Source organism: Sminthopsis crassicaudata, chromosome 1 (genome assembly GCF_048593235.1).
Source record: "Sminthopsis crassicaudata isolate SCR6 chromosome 1, ASM4859323v1, whole genome shotgun sequence".
NCBI lineage: Eukaryota > Metazoa > Chordata > Mammalia > Dasyuromorphia > Dasyuridae > Sminthopsis > Sminthopsis crassicaudata.
This window is the reverse complement of record NC_133617.1, coordinates 649,111,252-649,133,975: the sequence shown is the minus strand read 5'-3', so window position 1 is coordinate 649,133,975 and position 22,724 is coordinate 649,111,252. Positions and strand designations below refer to the sequence as shown.

At 31.9% G+C, this 22,724-nt stretch overlaps 1 protein-coding gene across 10 annotated transcripts in view; it reads right to left on the bottom strand.

The window, feature by feature from the left end:
* The window catches only part of CNTLN (centlein), a 427,436-nt gene that overhangs the window by 26,797 nt on the left and 377,915 nt on the right, over positions 1-22,724 (bottom strand). For 8 of the 10 annotated variants that reach the window (XM_074282960.1, XM_074282961.1, XM_074282954.1 and 5 more), the window contains 2 exons: positions 15,878-16,063; positions 12,499-12,576 (listed from right to left, as the gene is read on the bottom strand). The exons of 1 other annotated variant lie outside the window; for it this stretch is intronic. In XM_074282960.1, coding sequence (XP_074139061.1) covers positions 12,499-12,576; positions 15,878-16,063 — 264 coding nt within the window. The remainder of the gene's footprint in view (positions 1-12,498; positions 12,577-15,877; positions 16,064-22,724) is intronic. One more of the 10 variants, XM_074282957.1, reaches the window with a different exon arrangement.

Below are 22,724 nucleotides of genomic sequence, written 5' to 3'. Positions count from 1 at the left end.
TTTTTTTTTTGAGCTCTGAAATGGTTCACCCATTTATTGTTATTATTATATTAATGTAATTATTATTTAATATTATCATTAGTTTATACATTTGGGGAAACAATTTGAATCTATATCCCAAAAGCATTTTGATCTATTCATGGTAGATTTTATCATATAATATACATAGCTTTTTTATCTACTCATATACTACTACTAAGCTAATACTCCAAAATTAACAAAATTTTATTAAATAGGAAGGTGATATACTTTAGGAAAATCACTATGGTAGCTATATGTAAAATGGAAAGGAATAGGGAAAAGACTGAAGTAAGGAGCCCAAATACATTACTGCAAGAGGTAATAAATATATGAATTCAGTAACAGTGTGAATAGAAGGAAAGAGAAATATTGTAAAAATATAAATAAGTTTTAGCACAAGGATAGATAGGTGTGAAGAGTGAATCTGAAAACTAATAGATGACACGAAAGTTATAAGCCTAGGTAATTGCAAGCCTATGAAATTTATAGGACAGTTTGAAAGAAGAGGTGTATTTGAAGATACCAAGGTCTATTTTTGAGGTGCTGAATTTGAGATACTTACAAAATGTAGCTATGATGTGATTTCTGAACTCAGAAGAAAAAAAAAAAGACTAAGGATGGATATAGAGCTGGGAGTCATTCTGCATAGAGATGACATTAAGTCCATCATATATCAAGAAATTATAAAGAAAGACTGATATAATATTCTAAAACTCGAGCGTCAAAACAAACAAACAAAAAACAAACAAACAAACAAAAAAAAAAACAAACTAAAAGAATTAACCAATAACTACTTAAAAGAGATCCCAAAATGAAAATTCTCAGGAATATTATAGTCAAATGTCATAGTTTCCAGGTCACAAAGAAACTACTTCAAGCAGCCAGAAATAATAATACAAATATTGTAGAGCCACAATCAAGGTTGCAAAGGATTTATCAGTTTCTACATTGAAGAACTGGAGGGTTTGGAATATAATTAGGATTACAACCAAAAATCACCTACCCAAAAAACTGAGTATAATCCTCTGGGGGAAATTGGGTATTTAATGAAGTAGAAGACTTTAACGAATTCTTAATGAAAAGATCAGAGCTGAATTTTTTTTAAAACTTTAAAATACAAGATTTGAGAGACACAGAAAGGAGTCTAACTCTTTTATATTCCCTACACATAATATTTATAATTATTAAGAACTTTATTACTTTACTACTATAAAGAATTAGAAGGAGAAGGAGCATACATAGACTCTGTATGGATATGAGATGACTATGATGGTATTGTGCCACAGTTCTCTTTTAATGTCCTGACTCAGTTTCCCTAAATGTCCTATTCAGTTACTCTCCCTTAGGTTATAACCATTCCCTCTGAATGTTAGGATAAAAATCTTAGACCTTAGGCTATATTCATTCCCTCTTCATTTTTTTTTTAATAATTTTTTATTATATATATATATTTTTTATACTATTATCCCTTGTATTCATTTTTCCAAATTATCCCCCCCTCCCTCTACTCACTCCCCCCAATGACAGGCAATCCCTTACATTTTACTTATGTTACAATATAACCTAGATACAATACATGTGTGCAGATATCATTTTCCTGTTGCACAATAAGCATTAGATTCCGAAGGTACATGTAACCTGGGCAGACAGATATTAGTGCTAACAATTTACATTCATTTCCCATTGTTTCTTCTCTGGGTGTAGCTACCTCTGTCCATCATTGATCAACTGGAAGTGAGTTGGATCTTCTTTATGTTGAAGATTTCCACTTCCATCAGAATACATCCTCATACAGTATTGTTGTTGAAGTGTACAGTGATCTTCTGGTTCTGCTCATTTCACTCAGCAACAGTTGATGTAAGTCTCTCCAAGCCTCTCTGTATTCCTCCTGCTGGTGATTTCTTACAGAGCAATAATATTCCATAACCTTCATATACCATAATTTACCCAACCATTCTCCAATTGATGGACATCCATTCCACTTCCAGTTTCTAGCTACAACAAAAAGAGCTGCCACAAACATTTTGGCACATATATGTCTCTTTCCGCTCTTTAGTATTTCTTTGGGATATAAGCCCAGTAGTAGCACTGCTGGGTCAAAGGGTATGCACAGTTTGATAACTTTTTGGGCATAGTTCCAAATTGCTCTCCAGAATGGCTGGATTCTTTCACAACTCCAGTAGCAATGTATTAGTGTCCCAGTTTTCCCACATCCTCTCCAACATTCATCATTATTTGTTCCTGTCATCTTAGCCAATCTGACAGGTGTGTAGTGGTATCTCAGAGTTGTCTTAATTTGCATTTCTCTGATCAGTAGTGATTTGGAACACTCTTTCATGTGAGTGGATATAGTTTCAATTTCTTCATCTGAGAATTGTCTGTTCATATCCTTTGACCATTTATCAATTGGAGAATGGTTTGATTTCTTATAAATTAGGGTCAGTTCTCTATATATTTTGGAAATGAGACCTTTGTCAGAACCTTTGCTTTTAAAAATATTTTCCCAATTTGTTACTTCCCTTCTAATCTTGTTTGCATTAGTATTGTTTGTACAGAAACTTTTTAGTTTGATGTAATCGAAATCTTCTATTTTGTGATCAATAATGATCTCTAGTTCTCCTCTGGTCATAAATTCCTTCCTCCTCCACAGGTCTGAGAGGTAGACTATCCTCTGTTCCTCTAATCTATTTATTATCTCCCTCTTTATGCCTAAATCATGGACCCATTTTGATCTTATCTTGGTATATGGTGTTAAGTGTGGATCCATATCTAATTTCTGCCATATTAATTTCCAGTTTTCCCAACAGTTTTTTCCAAATAATGAATTTTTATCCCTAATGTTGGTATCTTTGGGTTTGTCAAAGATTAGATTGCTATAGATGTACCCTTTTTTGTCCTTTGTATCTAATCTGTTCCACTGATCTACCGGTCTATTTCTTAGCCAATACCAAATGGTTTTGGTGACTGCTGCTATATAATATAGCTTTAGATCAGGTACACTTAGACCACCTTCCTCTGAGTTTTTTTTCATTAGATCCCTTGCAATTCTCGACCTTTTATTCTTCCATATGAATTTTGTTGTTATTTTTTCTAGGTCATTGAAATAGTTTCTTGGGAGTCTGATTGGTATAGCACTAAATAAATAGATTAGTTTGGGGAGTATTGTCATCTTTATTATATTCGCTCGGCCTATCCAAGAGCACTGAATGTCTTTCCAATTATTTAAATCTGACTTTATTTTTGTGGCAAGTGTTTTGTAATCTTTCTCATATAATTCCTGACTTTTCTTTGGTAGATGGATTCCCAAATACTTTATACTCTCAACATTTGTTTGGAATGGAATTTCTCTTTGTATCTCTTGCTGTTGCATTTTGTTAGTGATATATAAAAATGCTGAGGATTTATGTGGATTTATTTTGTATCCTGCCACTTTGCTGAAATTTTGAATTATTTCTAGTAGCTTTTTAGCAGAGTCTTTGGGGTTCTCTAAGTATACCATCATGTCATCTGCAAAAAGTGATAGTTCACCAATCACCTTCTGAAAGAGACCTCAAAATGAAAACACTAAGGAATATTGTGGCTAAATTTCAGAATTATTGGACCAAGGAAAAAATATTGTAAGCAGCCAAAAATAAACAATTCAAATGCCAAGGAGCCACAATCAGGATTACCCAGGATCTAGCAGCTTCCACCTTAAAGGATCAAAGGGCTGGAACCTGATATTCCAAAAGGCAAAGGAACTTCGATTGCAGCCAAGAATAAACTACCCAATTAAATTGAGCAGTATCTTTCAGGAAAGAAGTTGGACATTCAAAGATACAGGTAAATTTCATTTATTTCTGATGAAAAGACCATAGCTGAACAAAAAATTTGATGTCCAATACAGAAGTCAAGAGAAGCATAAAAAGGAAAAAAAAGAAAGAAATATTGAGAACTTTATTTCTTGTATGGATATACTTAGAGTGTGGGTATAATTTGATTTTATTATGATAATATGAAAAAGTAAGTAGAGGTAGAATTGTACTGGAAAAAGAGGAAAATGGAGGTAAAATAAGGGAAATAACATCTCATGAAGAGGCAAAAAACACCTATTATAACTGAGGGACAGAAGAGAGGGGCATTAACATTGTGTGATTCTTACTCTCATAAGATTTGGTTCAAAGAGAGAATATCAGACATATTTTGTGTCACATGTCTCACCTTACAGGGAAGTGGGAGAGGAAAGGGGTATGCTAATAGAAGGGAAAACTGAAGTTGTAGAGGAAAGGGGGAGGGGCTCTAAAAGGAGAGTGGGTTGTTTGAGGAAAGTGATGGTCAGAAGCAAAATACAGAGTAAGAGAGAAAGGGGAAAAGAAAGAGAAAAGCATAACTTAGGGTAAATAACATGGCAGGAAATACAGAATTAGTTATTTTAACTGTGAATGTGAATGGGGTGAAGTCTCCCATAAAACGGGAACAAATAGCACACTGAATTAAAAACCATAGTACTACAATATGTTGTTTATAAGAAAAACACAATTAAAGTAGAGTGATACATTCAGAGTAAAAGGTAAAATACTAGAGCAGAATTTATCATGCTACAGGTGAAGTAAAAAAAAAAATCAGGAGTAGTGATCCTGATCTCAGATCAAGCAAAACCAAAAATAGATCTAATTAAAAAAGATAAGGAAAAAAACTTTATCTTGCTAAAGGGTACCATAGATAATGAAGCAATATCAATACTAAACATATATGCATCAAGTGATATGGCATCCAAATTCCTAAAGAACAAGTTAAGAGAGCTGCAAGAAGAAATAGCAAAACTATACTAGTAGGGGATGTCAACCTTGCTCTCTCAGAATTAGATAAATTGAATCACAAAATAATAAGAAAGAAATTAAGGTTGTAAACAGAATTTTAGAAAAGTTAGGTATAATAGAACTTTGGAAAAAACTGAATGAAGTTTACCTTTTTCTCCATGGTTCACGGAATCCATACAAAAATTGACCATGTGTTAGGGCATAAAAACCTCAAAATCAAACGCAGAAAGACAGAACTAGTAAATACATTTTTTTTCAGATCATGATGCAAGAAAAATCATATGCAATAAAGGGCCAGGGGAAAAATAGGCCAAAAATTAATTGGAAACTAAATAACTTAATCCTAAGGAATGAATAGGTGAAACAACAAATCATAGACACAATCAATAATTTCATTGAATAGAATGAAAATAATGAGACAACATACCAAAATTTGTGGGATGCAGTCAAGAGTGGTTATTGGGGGAAATGTTATATCTCTAAGATGCTGACTTGCATAAAATAGAGGAAAAAGCCCAATGATTGGGCTTACAACTAAAAAAGCTAGAAAAAGAACAAATTTAAAACTCAATTAAATACCAAATTTGAAATTCTGAAAATAAGAAGGGAGATTAATGAAACTGAAAGTAAGAAAACTATTGAACTAATAAATAAAATTAAGAGTTGGTTTTATGAAAAAAAAAACCAACAAAATAGATAAATCTTTGGTTAATTTGATTAGAAAAAAGAAAGAAGAAAATCAAATTGTTAATCTCAAAAATGAAAAAGGAACTTTCCACAATGAAGAGGAAATTAGAGCATTAATTAGGAGTTATTTTGCCCAAGTATATATGTCAATAAATTTAATAATGCAAGTGAAATGGAGGAATATCTACACAAATAAGATTAACAGAAGAGAAATAGATTATTTAAATTATTTATTAATCAACTCCGTAAGAAAAAAAATTTTCAGGGCCAAATGGATTTGTCTGTGAATTCTACGAAACATTTAAATAACAATTCTCAGTACTCTATAAACTATGTGAAAAAATAGGGAAAGGAGGATTGCTACCAAATTCCTTTTATGACACAGATCTGGTGCCTATGTAAACCAGGTAGGATGAAAACAGAAAAAGAAAATTATAGACCAATTTCCCTAATGGGCAAAAATCTCAACTAAAATATTAGCAAAGAGATTACATAAAACTATCCACAGATCATCATGACCAAATGAGATTTATACAAGGAATGCAGGGCTGGTTCAATATTAGGAAAATTACTAGCATAATTGACTATATCAACAACCAAATTAACAAAAACCATGTGATCATCTCAACAGATGCAGAAAAAGCATTTGATAAAATCTAACACTCATTCCTATTAAAAGTACTAGAGAATATAGGAATAAATGGACTTTTCCTTAAAATAGTCAGTAGAATCTAAAATATCAATAAGCATCATATGTAATGGGGATAAACTGGAATCATTCCCAATAAAATCAGGAGTGAAACAAGGTAGCCCACTATCACTATTACTATTCAATATTGTACTGGAAATACTACCTTTGGCAATAAGAGATGAAAAAGAGATTAAAGGAATTAGAATAGGGTTTTATTATAAAGCAGCAGTCATCAAAATTATTTGGTGGTCAATCAATGGAGTAGGTTAGGTTCACAGGACAAAATAGTCAATAACTATAGCAATCTAGTATTTGACAAACCCAAAGACCTCAGCTTCTGGGATAAGAACTCACTATTTGACAAAAACTTTTGGGAAAATTTGAAAATAGTATGGCAGAAATTAGACATTGACCCATACTTAATACCATATACCAAGATAAGATTGAAATGGGTTCATGATTTAGACACAGTCATATTATAAACAAATTAGAAAAACATAGGATAATTTACCTCTTAGATCTGTGGAAGAAGGAATTTGTGACCAAAAAAGAACTGGAACTCATTAAACACCAAATGGAAAAGTGTAATTATATTAAGTTAAAAAACTTTTTGTACAAAGAAAACTAAGGCAGATAAGATTAGAAAGGAAGCGATAAATTAAGAAACCATTTTTACATTTAAGGATTTGGATAAAGGCCTCATTTCTAAAATATATAGAGAATTGACTCAAATTTATAAGAGTTCAAGCCATTCTCCAATTGATATAAGGTCAAAGGTCAAATAATTTTCAGATGAAGAAATTAAAACCATTTCTAGTCATATGAAAAAGTGCTCTAAATCACTATTGATCAGAGAAATGCAAATTAAAACAATTAAGATACCACTACACACCTCTCAGATTGGCTAACATGACAAGAAAAGATAATGAGGAATGTTGGAGGGGATGTGGGAAAACTGGGACACTGATAAATTGTTGGTAGCATTGTAAATTGATCCAGCCATTCAGGAGAGCAATTTAGAACTATGCTCAAAAAGTTATCAAACTTGATTTCAGAAAGGCCTGGAGAGACTTCCATGAACTGATGCTGAGTGAAATGAACAGGACCAGGAGATCATTGTATACTTCAACAACTATATTATATGATGATCAATTCTGATTGACGTGGCCATTTTCAACAATGAGATGAATCAAATCAGTTAAAATAGAGCGTTAATGAACTGAACCAGCTACACCCAGAAAAAGAACTCTGGGAGATGACTACGAACCACTACATAGAATTCCCAATCCCTCTATTTTGTCCGCCTGCATTTTGGAGTACTATTTGCATAAAATTAATATGTTAGTTTTTAATTAATCTGTACATTGAAGCAGACTTGACAGGAGTTCTATTTGTTCACATTTCTGCTGGACTTTTTGTAAACAGTTAATTATAATTAATTGAAGTGGATACCCCTTCCAAATATATAAAAAAGCTCTCTTTGTCTTCTCATCATGTTAAACTCTTGACCTTTTTCCCATAAGACCTCCACAAGGGAGCCGCTCAATATTCTTGGTACCTTCTTTATATCTATTTACTTGTGTGGATACCACAGTATACATTTTTACTTGCTTTTACAATATGACTAGATATAGGTAGGACCAGATTCTATCTTTCTGAGGTCATACTTTCTTGCTTTAATTCAATAAAAATAATTTTTCCTCTGCAGTTTTGTTGCACTTTTACTTTTAGCTGTTATTGAGCTACCAAGTAGCATATTAGAGTAAAAGCAAAAAGACATAGTAATAATGTTAATAAAAAATTATTGGAACAATTTTTTTTCTGTCACTGTTTTCCATAGGACAATTGGGTAGTCCAAAGTAAAACACTATAATGGCATATAGGCAAATACCATCTATCTGCTTTTCTGATTGTGGGGTATACAAAATGTATATAATTAGTGAATACTAAAAACAATCATAAGATATGAAATCATTGATATGACTGAAAACATGGCCACTTTTTGTTCTGAAATCAATTTCCAATGGTCCAATAATGTGTTTGAGCAGAAATAGGTGAATACTAATAAAATTGGGTACAGAACTGGGAAATGTCAAATGAAATGTTGAGTGAGGTCATCACTCATTTTCTCTGCTAAGGTACTATACATTGTCTCATGTGTCTGTTTTGGCTTTCATCTTCATACTTTCATTTATACTTGACATATATGGATCAGATCTCTGTTTGCTTCTACTCTTTGAGTCTGACTACAAAACAGAGCAGGTACACTAGTTGCTTCAGTGGCCCTTCTGAATTGAGCTAAAGTGGTTAAAAGTCTTTATATTATATCTTCCTACCTCATGACTCTCTTTAAATAGGTCAGTTATCTGTAGATTTCCTTGGAAAATCTGCTCTGTTTGTTGGCTCTGTTCCTATTTACACTTGGCACAACTCATATGGTATAGCAATTGACTAAAAGATACTCTTTTTGGATTTGATTATTTCTCCTAAGCCTACTTAATCATTACACTTGTCCTATGGATTTTAATAGTTCCTCAAAGTGAAAGAGGGGCTATGACAGCATATATTTCAGAAATAATATTTTACAAAAGAAATCTGTAAAATAATTTGTCTCCACATAAATTCTGAGTGTTTTGTTCATCTTTTTTAAAACAACTGAACATTTTGTACTAATGAGTATTTTGGATGATTGTCTGAAACCTGCAAGTTTGAGGAGAAAAGAAAGCAAAGCACAAATAACCTTGATGAGAAACTGAATATAACAATCATATTTTGAGTATCTAATTCCCAATAAAGAAGAAACACCAGTATATTTTGTTGTAATTTTTGATATAGGTTTACTATTAGTGAATCAGATGTGTATAAATATTATGTTAACTAAAATAAATCTATGCTTCTATAATGAAATTATAAAATCTTTTACAGACAGCACAACAAACAAAATTAATGAATAAATTTGTGACTAAGTAAAAAAATTGAAGGTTGAGATTGAAATTTTTAATAAAATATTGGTCATGCACCCAGATATTTTCTTCATGAAATATAACAAAAAAACCCACTCATCCTAGTATGAAAATTTAACAAATCAAAATTACCAAGCTGACATCCATTTTTACTTAAAGATACCTATACCTCCTTTATCCATTGTAAAATATAAGAATTTTTAGTTTCAGATCTCATACTTTGTTCACATGACAACACTTTTCAGTATTATTTTAATGTATATCAATGTACCGGATATAAAGTAGAATAGATTTCTAATTTCAAATGAGTATTTTATCAATACATATTTTCACTGATGTGAACACACAGACACACACAACACCCTATAGACTGTCAAAAACAAATGAATGGACTAATACATAAACTTTATAATGAAAAATAACATCAAAGCCCAAGCCAACTTCCTAAAATCAAATACTTTTATATGTAAATCGAATAATTTGTCCAACTGTATGATAAATTTAAAAACTGAAAACAAAACAATTAAAAATTCATTTGAAAAATGTTTTTTCTTTACAAAAGATTTTTATTTTGGCAAAACAATAATCTATTAATGCTTTGCTTCATTCACTCTGCCTGGGTAAATAGAATCATAATGATATTAGTGAAAATTTTATCTCAATGTTTCTGCAATATTTTAAGCCTCATTTAGTAACTAATTAACTGCTATATTATTTCAGACTATTAGAACACTTTTTCCAACAACTGAAGATAACAAAAATGTAATTTTGAGAACTATGTCTGGCAAAGAGTCATAAATTAGGTGGCAGGCAGGCTTCTTGAAATTCCAAAGCTAAACTAAAGTTCAGAAACACTGGTGTGAAAAGAGATTTTTTCTTAAACTCTGGACAAACAAATTCAGGAGTAAAAAGGGAAGTCTGGTGAAAAAGAGATATGTTAGAGTTCAAAGATTTTCCTCTTGAGTATAATTATGAAGTGGCATTCAAGTGAAAACTCTGAGGTCTGTATCCCTGGACTGCCCATCCCAAATTTAACACATTAGAAAAAACACCTATGTCAGTAATAAAATAAAAAGTCTTTGATTTTTTAAATGTTATCTTACTATCGCAGTGGAATAAAATTAGCTTGAAAAACGATCTAAAGGGATATGATGCAGTTCATTATGTATAACAGCAACAGCAGCGGTTTCCCAGTGTTCATAAAGGCTGCTCCATTAAATTTACCTCCAGTCAATAATTAGGAGTCCACAAATAAACCGAGGCAATTAAATCAATACTGCTGGGCAATTATATTCCAGAGTCCAGGCTCAGTGGCACAAAAAGACCCTATATCAAGCTGTAGTATTAAGTGATCTGATACAATTTTCAAGAGGGCATTTTCTGGACAGAATAAGCAGCCTGAAAATGGATGATCTCAAGTTTATATATGGAGAGGAAATATGTACATATATATATATATATATATATATATATATATATATATATACACACATGTATATATACATACACACATATACATATATATACAAATGTACATATATAAAGTAATACAAATAAAGTCTTTTCTAGTATTGTTAGAATTTAGAAAAAAGTATACTTAGATTTAGTGTTTTAGAATCATACTTTATATATATATGAAATTCTAAAATATAAAGAAATTATCATAATAAAAATAGTTTAAATATTTTAAAATATTATCCAATTCACTTTTATTCACTGCCTTTAAAAAATATAGCCATTTAAAAATAAAAGTCCTGGTTCACAGATTTAGAATAGGGAAGAATATGAGGGGTCATTATTCTAATTTTACAGATAAGGAAAATGAGATCCAGAATAGCTGACTAACTTGTCCAATATCAAACAGGTAGCAAACAGCAGAGGTGGGATATAAATTTTGGTCCCTGGATTCCAATTCACTCTTTCTTCATGCTTCCCAGAGAACTTGACATTTAGTAGCTAAACACATCCTTATGTATATAACTACATGGTTTAACAAAGGACTTCATAAATACTCTATTAGATTTTCACAGCAACCCTGGAAGGTGGAGGAAAAAGACTACCTCTCCAGAAACTGAGATTGAGAGACATTAAAAAGAACATGCAGAAAGTCTTATTGTAGCAAATGGTAAAGACAAGACTGTAACTCACAGCTCAGACTATCAATTGTTTCTACCTCTCCATGCCAAATGTTTAAATAACGGATCTCCAATATTATCAAGTATTGTTTAATATAACTGATATGTTTATAAAAATAATATGATATAAATGCTACATGTATCATGTTTTACTTATTCTTAATATTATTCAAATTTGATCAACCAATAGCATTTTGCAAATATTAAAAGGATTTTTTCTTCCACAAATTGCTAATAATATTTTGAATTGTAAAATGGAAATATTTGTAAAATATTAGCATAACCAGTTTGTAAATTGAAATCATGTTAATTCCTTAGCATAAACACTTTAACTATCTTCTCCAATGCAAGAATAGAGCAGGAACTATAAGGAAAAGTTTTAGAATACATTACATGTGAGTGATGTCAAAACAGAGTCTGACTATGACTAGAAAAGCAGGGCTCTCACCTGCCAATAAACTGCCCTTGATCACTTACAAGAGGGGCACATCCCAGCAGACTGTGTGTGTATTAAAAAAATACTTGAAAGAGAAGAAAAAGTATCACACAGGTCACAGCAGCAGTCTCAATAGACCCCTCAGGGACTTCAAGTAGTCTCAGCCTTGTCATCCTCCATGCAGCTTTCCACTCTACCCAGAAAATGTCGATAGGAAAATGTTTGAGGGGCCTCTGGTGGAAATTTTTTCATTCTTTCTGCATTGACAGGATGCCAAATCAATATTTACTTCCCACTAACAAGCTGCTCGAGGTCTCAGTAGAAAATATTGTAGAGAATGCGGGAAGACACAGTAATAAACAGCTGTCTGGCTGTGAGGAAAACATGAATTGACTGGAAACAGGTCCATAGTAAAAGGTCACTGAGACCCATGAACTCCTCAGGTGTCCATATCAAGTACTAACTTTAAAGATACATAATAAAGAATCTTTTCTCCTAAGAAGTCTAAGGAATGGATCCTTTTCAATCTACCAAATATATAGATCAACCAATAATTTAATTAATACATTTGTCAAGATCCACTTTGTTTTATATGTTAAATTAGCAAACACAAATAGGGTTTACTTGCCTTTCTGTAGCATAATAATCTCTAATATGATTGAATGAGAAGGTGCTTGTAATATTAAAAGAGAAATTCTACTGAAATAAAAGGAGGCTTTGAATTATTAAGATAAAATTTTAATATAAGTAGAAAAAGTAGAAATACCTGTTCTTCAAGAATTTTATTAATGTATATTAGCCACTCCTTATCTTGTTCACAGGCTCTCTTTGCTATTTTCAATTCCTAAATTTAAAAAATAAAATGGTATTAATTATGTTTATTAAAAATCAAATCACCAATCATATTATGAGATATCAAGTATATATTCTTAAGGAGTGAGGAACTGGCCTGCACTAGATATAAAAAACACTGGATGCTTTCTAAAACTCAGTATACATTTTGTATTGTTAAATCTTAAAGTATCTAACAGATAACTAAAATTTATTTCAGACATGTATTTTATATATGTTGTAATGTAATTTATATATATATGGTTGTACAAATTGAATTTAAAAATGAAATATAGAAACAATTTCAACTGAATTAGTATTGCCATCAAGCTATAAAACGTAACAAACCTTCCTAGGGGCACCTGGTTCACTCACAATCTTCAAATGAGGAAGAATTGGAATAGAGAGTAGAAAGGAAAATTTTGGCTTGTGATGATGAAAAACTCCCTCACAATTAGAATTGTGCAAAAGCAGAAGAAGCTAACTTGGGAGGCAGAGGATTCACTATCACTGAAGATTTTGAAGTAGGCATAATCACCACTGGTTGGGTAGCTTTTAGAAAGGGCTGTTGTTTAAGTTTAAGTTAGGAACCCTCCCAATTCAGATTCTGAGATTCCTGATTTTTTTTCTCTTATGCAGGATTTTATTATGGGTTGTGTTTGATAGGTATCTTTATTAGCAATAAATCTTAAAATAAATATACTTCCAATATACAAAAACTAAAATTTGTCTATAGTATTCTAAGTAAGATGCCTGACAATGGTTGGGATCAATGGCAGGAGTAGGTCCCAGGATGTAGATACCAGGGTTAGAGATGTAAGGGACCGCAGAGGCTCTTACAGTCTTAGTTTATCAGAGAAAGACACTGAAGCAAGGGGAGGTTGAATGACTTGTCTGAGATCATACAGAGTAGCATCATAGGAGGAATATGAACCCAAATTTCCTGAATCCAATGCAATGCTATTTCTACTGTATCACATGAAAATGACTAAAACTAAATTAAAAAATGATTCTGCTGTTGGTATATACAAAGATCATTAAGAATCACAGAATTTTAGAACTCAAAAGACCCTGACAAACCTTCCATCTAGTTAAATTTTATTTGACAGATAAAAAAAATGAAATCAAAAGTCACAATTAACTAGTAAGTATACTAAAGTGTTAAAACAAAACACAAACTATAACATAAAAATTTGAATGTATCAATAGATAAACTAGAGGGTGATTATTCAAGTTAAAAAGAAAATGGCTGTCATTTTAAAGTCATCACCCTTTTCTCAAATTTCCTGACTTCTGTTTCATATAGCAGCATCCTTTCACTTAGTCTGGTTCACAGATTGGCCTCGTCCTATACTCAACATTCTCTGATATCCCTCACACAAAACAAGGTGCCAGATTTAGCAATAGCACTTCAACAAACTATCTTGTACCCTTTCCCTGCTTTATACTGTGGCACCATCAAGATGTCATCACTTATTTCCTGGCCATCACAATAATTACCTAATTAGTCTGTTAATAATTACACACACACACACGACACACACACATATATATATATATATATATATATATATGTATATTCACACATATATTATTATCATAGCTAACATTTTCTTCTTTTTTTGAGGCAATTGGGGTTAAGTGACTTGCCCAGGGTCACATAGCTAGGAAGTGCTAAGTGTCTGAGGCCAGATTTGAACTCAGGTCCTCCTGACTTTATGGCTGATGCTATGTGTCTATGTGACAGACACTATGCCCTAATACTTGACAAATATTATTTCACATTGCCTCACACAACCTTGTGAAGTAGATGCTATTATCCCCACAGTACATCTGAAGACAACGAGACAAACAGGCTAGAAAGTAGCAGAGGACCCATTTGAGCCCAGACTTGGTGTTCTAAGTTCTGTGCTCCCTTGCTGCCTTCTTCCTTTCTTAGGTACCAAAAGCTATTCATTCCTAAAGCATAGGTAGGATCATGGTAGTTCTCTGCTTGACAGGTTGCATTAGTTCCCTTTTGCCTTTACAACCAAATCCAAACTCCTTTATTTGACATTTAACTTCCCTATAATCTAGCTCCAGTTGACTTTTCTTAGTTCACTAATATTAAGCCCTATTCTCCTTCATGTACTTGGTGGTCTAGTCAAACTGGCCCGCTTACATTCCCCTCTACATGTCATTCCTTTGTGCCTGTCTGCGTCTTTGAATAAAGACTGACTCCCTTGCCTGTAATTCACTCTTTCCTCACTTCACTTTTCAGAATCCCTAGATTCTTTCAAAGTACAAGTATCATCTCCTATAGTAAGCATGGCCAACTTGATTCCTTTAGCCTCTAATGCCTTTATCCCTAGAATTTTCTTTCCTTATTTCAGGAAGGCCCTTTGATCAACCAAATAGCTAAAGAGCAATTGCTAATGAGCAGTCCTCTATTCCTGTTTCTGGAAGGAGTGTGTCAATGTACTCTTATGGCCCCATTAATTCACCCAGTAACTTTGCACACCAAAGTGTCTTTCCTGGTCACCTCTGCACTATTTATGTTGTAAATTTGGCCTCCTTTCCATGCCAATCTTAACTAAAATGTAAGCTAATCGAGGCAGGACCTGTCTTTGATTTTGCATTTATGTCCTTGCAACTTAGCAGAGTGCTCATGTTTAGTAAACACTTAATAAATGCTCTTTTTGCTTATTTAGAAGTAGGTATATATGTGTATATATATAAATATGTGTGTGTATGTGTGTGTGTGTGTGTGTGTGTGTGTGTGTGTAGGTATGGGTATAGCTTATCATTTTTTTTGTCTATTATATGGATTTAACCAGGAAGGACATGAATTTCTAAAAATAAAATGTTAAGTTTTAAATACCATCTTAAATTTTCAGTGGCAATAACTTTGGAATCAATTAGTATCCATAAGAAATCTACCAGCCCTTAACAGTTGTAGATAAAAGAGGAATGCCTTATAAATCAGTGGTATCAAACTACCTACATCCACTGATGGATTAAATATAAGTTTATATGATGCAGAATACAATTAATTAAAAAAGAGAAGTGGAAAGAAGAGGCATGAAGAACTGATTTGTTTCAATTTTAAGATTGTTTCAAAATAATCTAATTACAGAGTTAAGTTTCTTTAGATTGCTTTGAGCATGCATCTTATATTGATGCATTTCTTCAATGGCTAAAGTATCAATCTTTATTTTTTCTTACAGCTGAAATTACTAAGACTCATCAAATAACATCTTAATTAAAATGTAATTTAATTGAAAAATTCATTAATAAGAAAATGATTGTTACAAAAGCCATTTAAATAGTCTCACCTCTTCATCCTCTGAGTCTAACATTTCTTCCACATCAGTTGGTGAAATATTTAGGATAGAAGCTGCCAAAGATTGGACTTTTTGGGTTGAAGTTTTGGTAAATGTCTTATTATGTGCTATTTTTTTAATATGTCTTATTCGCGACCTCATCTCTTGAATATTATGTAATATTTCTTTAGCTAAACCCTGTAATAAACAATAAAAGCATGTAACAGACGCAAAAGAACCTAAAATGCTACAGAAAACAAATTAGATTTAAAGTAATCAAGTTGTCAAAATATGGAACAATCAATACACTCTCCCGTTACCAGGTTTACTCTCCTATAAATATTTGAAGACCTTTTTTCCAACATGATATGCTCTTTGTTTTCAGATGGTATATCCATAGAAGAGATGAGAGCAATTGAAAAGCACAGAAAGTAGTGGTAATGATTTAGAACTTGAACTTACATTTCTTGCTTAACATTATTGAAGTAATGTTGATTGATGTTCAGTTGATCCTTCTGAACAGGATGAGATTGTCTTTTTTACTCAGCACCAATTCCTTGCTTCCCACTAGACCTGACTACAATGCTACATCTTTCCAACTGTCTTAGCATTCTATTATCTTTGATGCATTTCTGATGTTTCAATAATCAATGCTATTAGAATTAATTTATTAACTAGTTATCATCTAACTAATACTGTCTTAAGATACTTTCTTCTGTATACTTTATATGTTAGCTAATATTTAATGCAAACTACTTCATATGCTTCTTATACAGCTAGTCCTGATGAGCTAAAAATTTTCCTTTCATAAAGAATGACCAACTCCTCCTGGTTACCATGCCATTCACCTTTTGAATTACCTTCAGTGATTTCCAAATGCTTCTAGAATAAAATACAAATTCCCCTGGCTCCACCCTATGCTATACTTATCCAACTTCATGATTCTTTATTTCCCTTCCCTAACGCTAGAGTAGAGTCAAGTTACTCACTCACATTCCATCTCTCTCTTTTCTGGGTCTCTTCATCTCTGCTTCAAGATCTCCTTCTACATGAAGTCTTTCCTGACTTTATCAATAAACTACCTTTTAATAGTTGTATTTATTCTGCATATACATACTGAATTCCCAAAATGAAGTAAGCTCCTTGAATTTTTTTTGGCTTTGCATCTTCAGCCCCTAGTACAATAACTATTACAGATAAAAACTTTATTTATGTTATTAATTAGATGCTTCAAATATATTCACTAGGATGCATTAGAATGCAACAAACTTTATATGTAGTACTCTATTAAACTCATTGATATACTGATACCATTCTCCCCCAAAAATGCATTATCAAATAAGAAAGTCTCATTTTGATTGGATACAATTAAAATAATTTTAATAATACATTAAAACAACAATTTCTTAACATTTTTACCCCAATCACAAGAAAAAAATAAGACAAAAAGATCATCAAATAAGGAGGAGATATATTAAGAGAAAAATAAATAAATAAGAGAAAATAAGGAAAATGGCTAAAATATAGAAGATAATGAAGACTAATGTACCATCATTTCATGTGGTACAATCCCACTACTGTTTTATATCATCAGTTGGCAAATCAGTTCAGACTCTTTAAAAAAATTACATTTCAAATAAAAATGACATGAGGCAGTGCTCAACTATACTTTCTACAGTGGAGCTCACAAAGTCGTAAAAGTAATACAGAATTATTCTTACTACAGAAAATACCAAATGGCAATCATTTGAAGTAGGTTGCATGTTACCATTAAAAATAGAGTCCAGATAGACAGCTATTTGAAATGATTATGTTAGCAAAATGAAGAAATGGCAGGGGGGAGTCAATTCAAATAAATAACAAAGTAAAAACAGAAATGAGTCTCCCCCCCAAAAATAAATCATGAATCTATAAATATATGGTAAAAATTAAATAACCTTAATATTTTTAAACTACAAGATATAGAAGAATACCTAGCACTAAGCCATAAGTCTTACTATCATTATTAACTCATTCTCAACTTTTAAAATAGGTTTTAAGTAAAATGGTCCTAGGACAAGTTCTATTATTTTTCATATTTAATGTTTTACAGACAATTGCAAAACTAGATAAATAGCTCTTTTTTGGAAATTGGATAAAAGCAATAGGACATAAGCTTGTATTCTGGGGTCACTGAAAGCATCTCTAGGACACCTGTATTAGTAAACAGAGTAGCAGGGTTAGGGTGTTTCTCCTGTTATCCCCATGTGATTCTGATATCCTCTTCTAGGTATCTCTATTTTGAAAGTTTTTCATCCCACATAGCTTGGTGATGATGAATATTTGGTTTGAAGACTTTTTAAAATGATGTCCTTTATTATTATTATTACAATATCATTATTAACCACAAGTATTTATTGAAACATAATACCATTAACTTTTCAAGGTATTTTTTGTAGGATAGTAAACTTCAAGAAATTTTATCAATTTCATCTAACTAGACTGTGAGCTCTGAAAAGAAGGGACCAATATCTTATTCAATTTTTTTTTTTTAGCTTCCACAGTAGCAAGTTGTCTTTTATTTGTAAGGGCTGGTTGCGTGGTAAAGCTGAGGAATGACAGATAGATAAGGATATGTGTGCTCCACTAGTACTTTCTAGATATCAAGAGAAAAAGAGGAAGGATTCCAACATGTTGAGAAGAATCCCTGAGGAGAATTTATGATAGGACACAGTGAAATGAATGAGCAGCCTTCTATTTGCTAATCTGCATCACTGAGGGAAAGAATTTTTAAAATGATGAGATCACAAACACATTTGAATATTTGATTATTTACATTTCTATTTCATATTTAAAGTTTAATTATTTCCAACTACAAAACCTTTTGGTGAAGTTGAATATTTGAGTTTCACCTTCTTTCCTTTCCTCTCCCCAACTTTTTATGTAGACCACTGGATAGAAAGAGGAAAAAGTCAAATCTGAAAATCATACTAAAATCTTAAAATCAAGGCATAATATAATGATGAGGGGATTTCTGTTACTCAAACATAGATAAGGAGTGTTTGTACTCACTCTGTGTGTGTGTGTGTGTGTGTGTGTGTGTGTGTGTGTGTGAAATGCAAAACACTGAATTGCTTCTTGCCTTAATCTAATGGTAATTTCATTTTTCATAAAGGGAAAAATTCTGTTCTAAATCTTACTTTTTTCCAGCAAGGAGGAATCCCTTGATGAAGTGGAAGTGATAAGAACCGAAAAGTGATATGCTTAAATTGTAATTCTGCTTCTATTAATTTTCTTATGGAAAATGATATCCAAGATGACTAATGAAATAATAATAAGATAGCATCTACTTTCCCTTGATAAATTCAAATAATTTGGCTGCCAAGAAGCTGAAATAACTATCATTTGTAACTGTTACATCATTGGTTGTAATCCTCAAAAAAATCATCATCAAAGGATAAATATCCCAATTTTCAAAAGGCAAGGAACAGAGTCTGAAAATTTTAGGTCAGTAAGAATGATTTCACTTCCAGGTAAAATTCTAGAACATCGTATTAAAGATATACTTCAGGGAACATATTAAAAAGAAAATGGCTACCACAAAGAATCAGCATGACTTCACTAAGAATAGGTTAAACCAGACTAACCTTATTTTCATTTTGACAAGATTACTAAATTTTTACATAAGAAGAATGCTAAAGGCATAAATTACGTAGGTCCTCACAAAGCATTTGATGAAATTTTTGTGCTATTCTTGTGAAAAAGATGGGAGTATTGGCCAGAAGACATTATTGTAGATTATCTATCTTTGATAACTAGATAAATAGGAGACTGGAATATTCAGAATTGGTAGAATAGCCAGTAAGAAAGAAAGAATATTGATAGTTTAATGTCATCTTAGAAGGAATCTTTCAGTGTCCATGGATTTGTTAAATTTAGAACTGCTTAGCATTTTTATCAGTGATGTAAGTAATTACCTAAATGGCCTGTTCATCAGATCTACAGACTTTATAAAACTGGGAAAGACTGCGAACATACTAGACAACAGAGTGAAGAGTCAAATAACTCTTGATAGGCTAAAGCAGGGAGGTGAACTGAAAAAAATACAATAGGACTGAATATAAAGTTTCATAACTGGAACAAGGTAGGGAAGTGTTGATTAGGTGACAATTCAAGAAAAAGAAAATCCAGATTCTTATGGACTACAAGCTCAGTGACTTGATGGTGCAATAAGGAATTGTATAGAGCTTTGAAAAGCATAACTTCTAGGAATATAGAGATCATAGTGCCAGTGGAGTGATCACATCACATCCAGAATTGCTGTTTTCAGTCCTTGGCATCATATCTTAGCAAAGACCTTGATAAGCTTGAACATATCCAGAAGTGGGCAATGAGCACAGTGAAGGCATCAAGTTCATGTCCTGTAAGGGTTGGCTGAAATAGCTGTGGAAGTTTAGCATGGAGAAGAGAAGGCACAGGAAGGTTATGTTAGTAATTTTAAAATAAAATATTTGAATGTCTATCAGTTGAAAGAGAGATAAGTTTTGTTTTGTTTGGCCTCCAAGAACAGAACTAAGAGAAAAGGATGCAGGTAAAAGGGACATATAGTCTTAATATTAGTAGAACCTTTTTTATAATGAGACCTATCTCAAAGTAGAATAAGTTAGCTTAGGAGATGATAAATTCTCCTCCTCACTGGAAGTTTTGGATTGGATGATGATTTATTGGCTATGTATGAACTTCAGATATAATGGCTTCTGAAATTCCTTCTAACTCAAAATGTTGTGAAATAATAATTACTAGAGAAGCAGGCAAGAGAGAAACAACAGAAAGTAGAAAGTAAAGTGAAAAATATGAGTAATCAAACATAACTATCTATATATTAGAAAGCTCCAGTCATGTAGAACCTTTCATATAATCATTTTAAGTCCTACTATAAAGGGTGAAAAGGCATATACTGTTCAGCTTTTCATTTAAGAATGGCATATTAACTATCAAGTTCATTTAGTTAATGACTTCTGTCATTGCACTAATGGCTTGAGTTTAAAAAGTGAGTCATTTATTCCCTTCTGACAAGAATGGCTAGGCACATGATTATTACCTTGTAAGTAAAGGGCTATGAAAATTTTAAATCTCCATAAATGTCAGGTATTACCATTATTGATAAGAAATATATGAAAGAAGAAGGTGACAGTGAGTTAGTGTTAGATAAATGAAGAGACAGCAGAAAATAGTGGGCAGAACGATGAAGTGGAAGCTGAAGATCTAGGTACTAGGGTAGCTTTACAACTAGCCTAGTTTTGTGAAGTTATATAAATTGTTTCATTCTCTGACTCTCAGTTTCTTCAATTCTTAAATATGGTATAGATAATTAAGATCCCTTCTAACTATGAAGTTCATTAACTCTTGCTTCCATCAATGACTGGTTGTTTAAATGTCCATAATATAAACATGTTTTATTCTAAACTCTGAAAATACATGCTCAACAGTATTATCTCACTGAATTATAATAGTAAATACTATTATTTACTTCCTGGTGAATAAATCTAAATAGAATATAGAATAGTTGTTTTAGTAGCAAATGTCTCCAAGTGGCCTCTGCATAAAAGCAGTAAATTATTTCTCCACTAAATATTTGTTTACATGGTAATTAATAAATGATAAAGAGTCCTTTCTCTGAACAGAGACTTAAAAATTTAAACTCTAAACTTTACTTATATCAATAAAAAATATGGAACAAGATTTTTAAAAGACATTTGAATAAGTTAACCATTTAAGAAGAAACGAAAAATCACAAAAGGTAACAAGACACAGATGTAAACAAAAGGGTGGGCTTTTTTTCAAATGTTCTGTATTTTCCACAAATTTCCATTATGTTTACTAGTTTGGCATTTATTTTTCTTTCAGCTAATGTAAGTAGTTTCTATTTCTATGGACTATTTTAAATAAATTATCTCATGTCTGTTATTAAATTAAACTAAAATCCTTTTGTAGCTGTGTTCTAAATACTCTATGAATTACCACAAAAACAAATTTAGTTTTGTGAGGTAAACCTAAAATACTGCCATAGTAAACTGAACTTCCTCAACAATGTAACACTACAGAATCAACAACTGAAACTTTCACAGTTTTCATTAATCAAATAGCTACATGAACAGGGGTTCTATAATATTCTTTTTAAAAAGAGGTAATTTCTAAATTAAACATAACTTAAAATGATTCATAATTTATGAATATAAAGATAGAAGATTACTTTATCCTTGCAGGACTTCAATTTCAACAACTGCATTCAGGTTATTCCAGTTCCCCTTATAGTTTCCATAAGAATTCATTTTAAATTTAATTCTGACAATAATATTTTGTGTTTAAAGACTATATCCTCTAAGAAAGGGTGAGGCTTCCTTATGACTTTCTACATAGTTGGCATGGTCTTTGAAACTCATGCTAAAAAAAAAAAAAGATACAAGTTCTGTCTTGGGAAAATACTTTATAAAATTCTTCAGAATAAGAAGTACATAAATATGTCATTCATCACAAACTCAAAGACAGAACCTTTTAATCTCTCATTCACAATTACCAATAAACTGCTGCTTTCACATAAGTCACTGAATTTATAGCCTTAAGGTCTTAAAATGTTAAATTGTATTCACTTTGAGAAAAACAACTATGGCTAGGCTAAGGTCAATATAAGGAATACTAAATAAAGCCAAATATTTATATTTTCTCTTCAACTATTGTAAAGGGTTGAAACTCCAAAAAGGTATGCTTAAATCAAATAATCTAACACTTAAAGCTAATTACCTATTTGATGTGAGACAATGACTCTATTAGCATATATTTGGGTAAATGGCTCTTCTCACCTTTAGTGCTTGCTGAATGT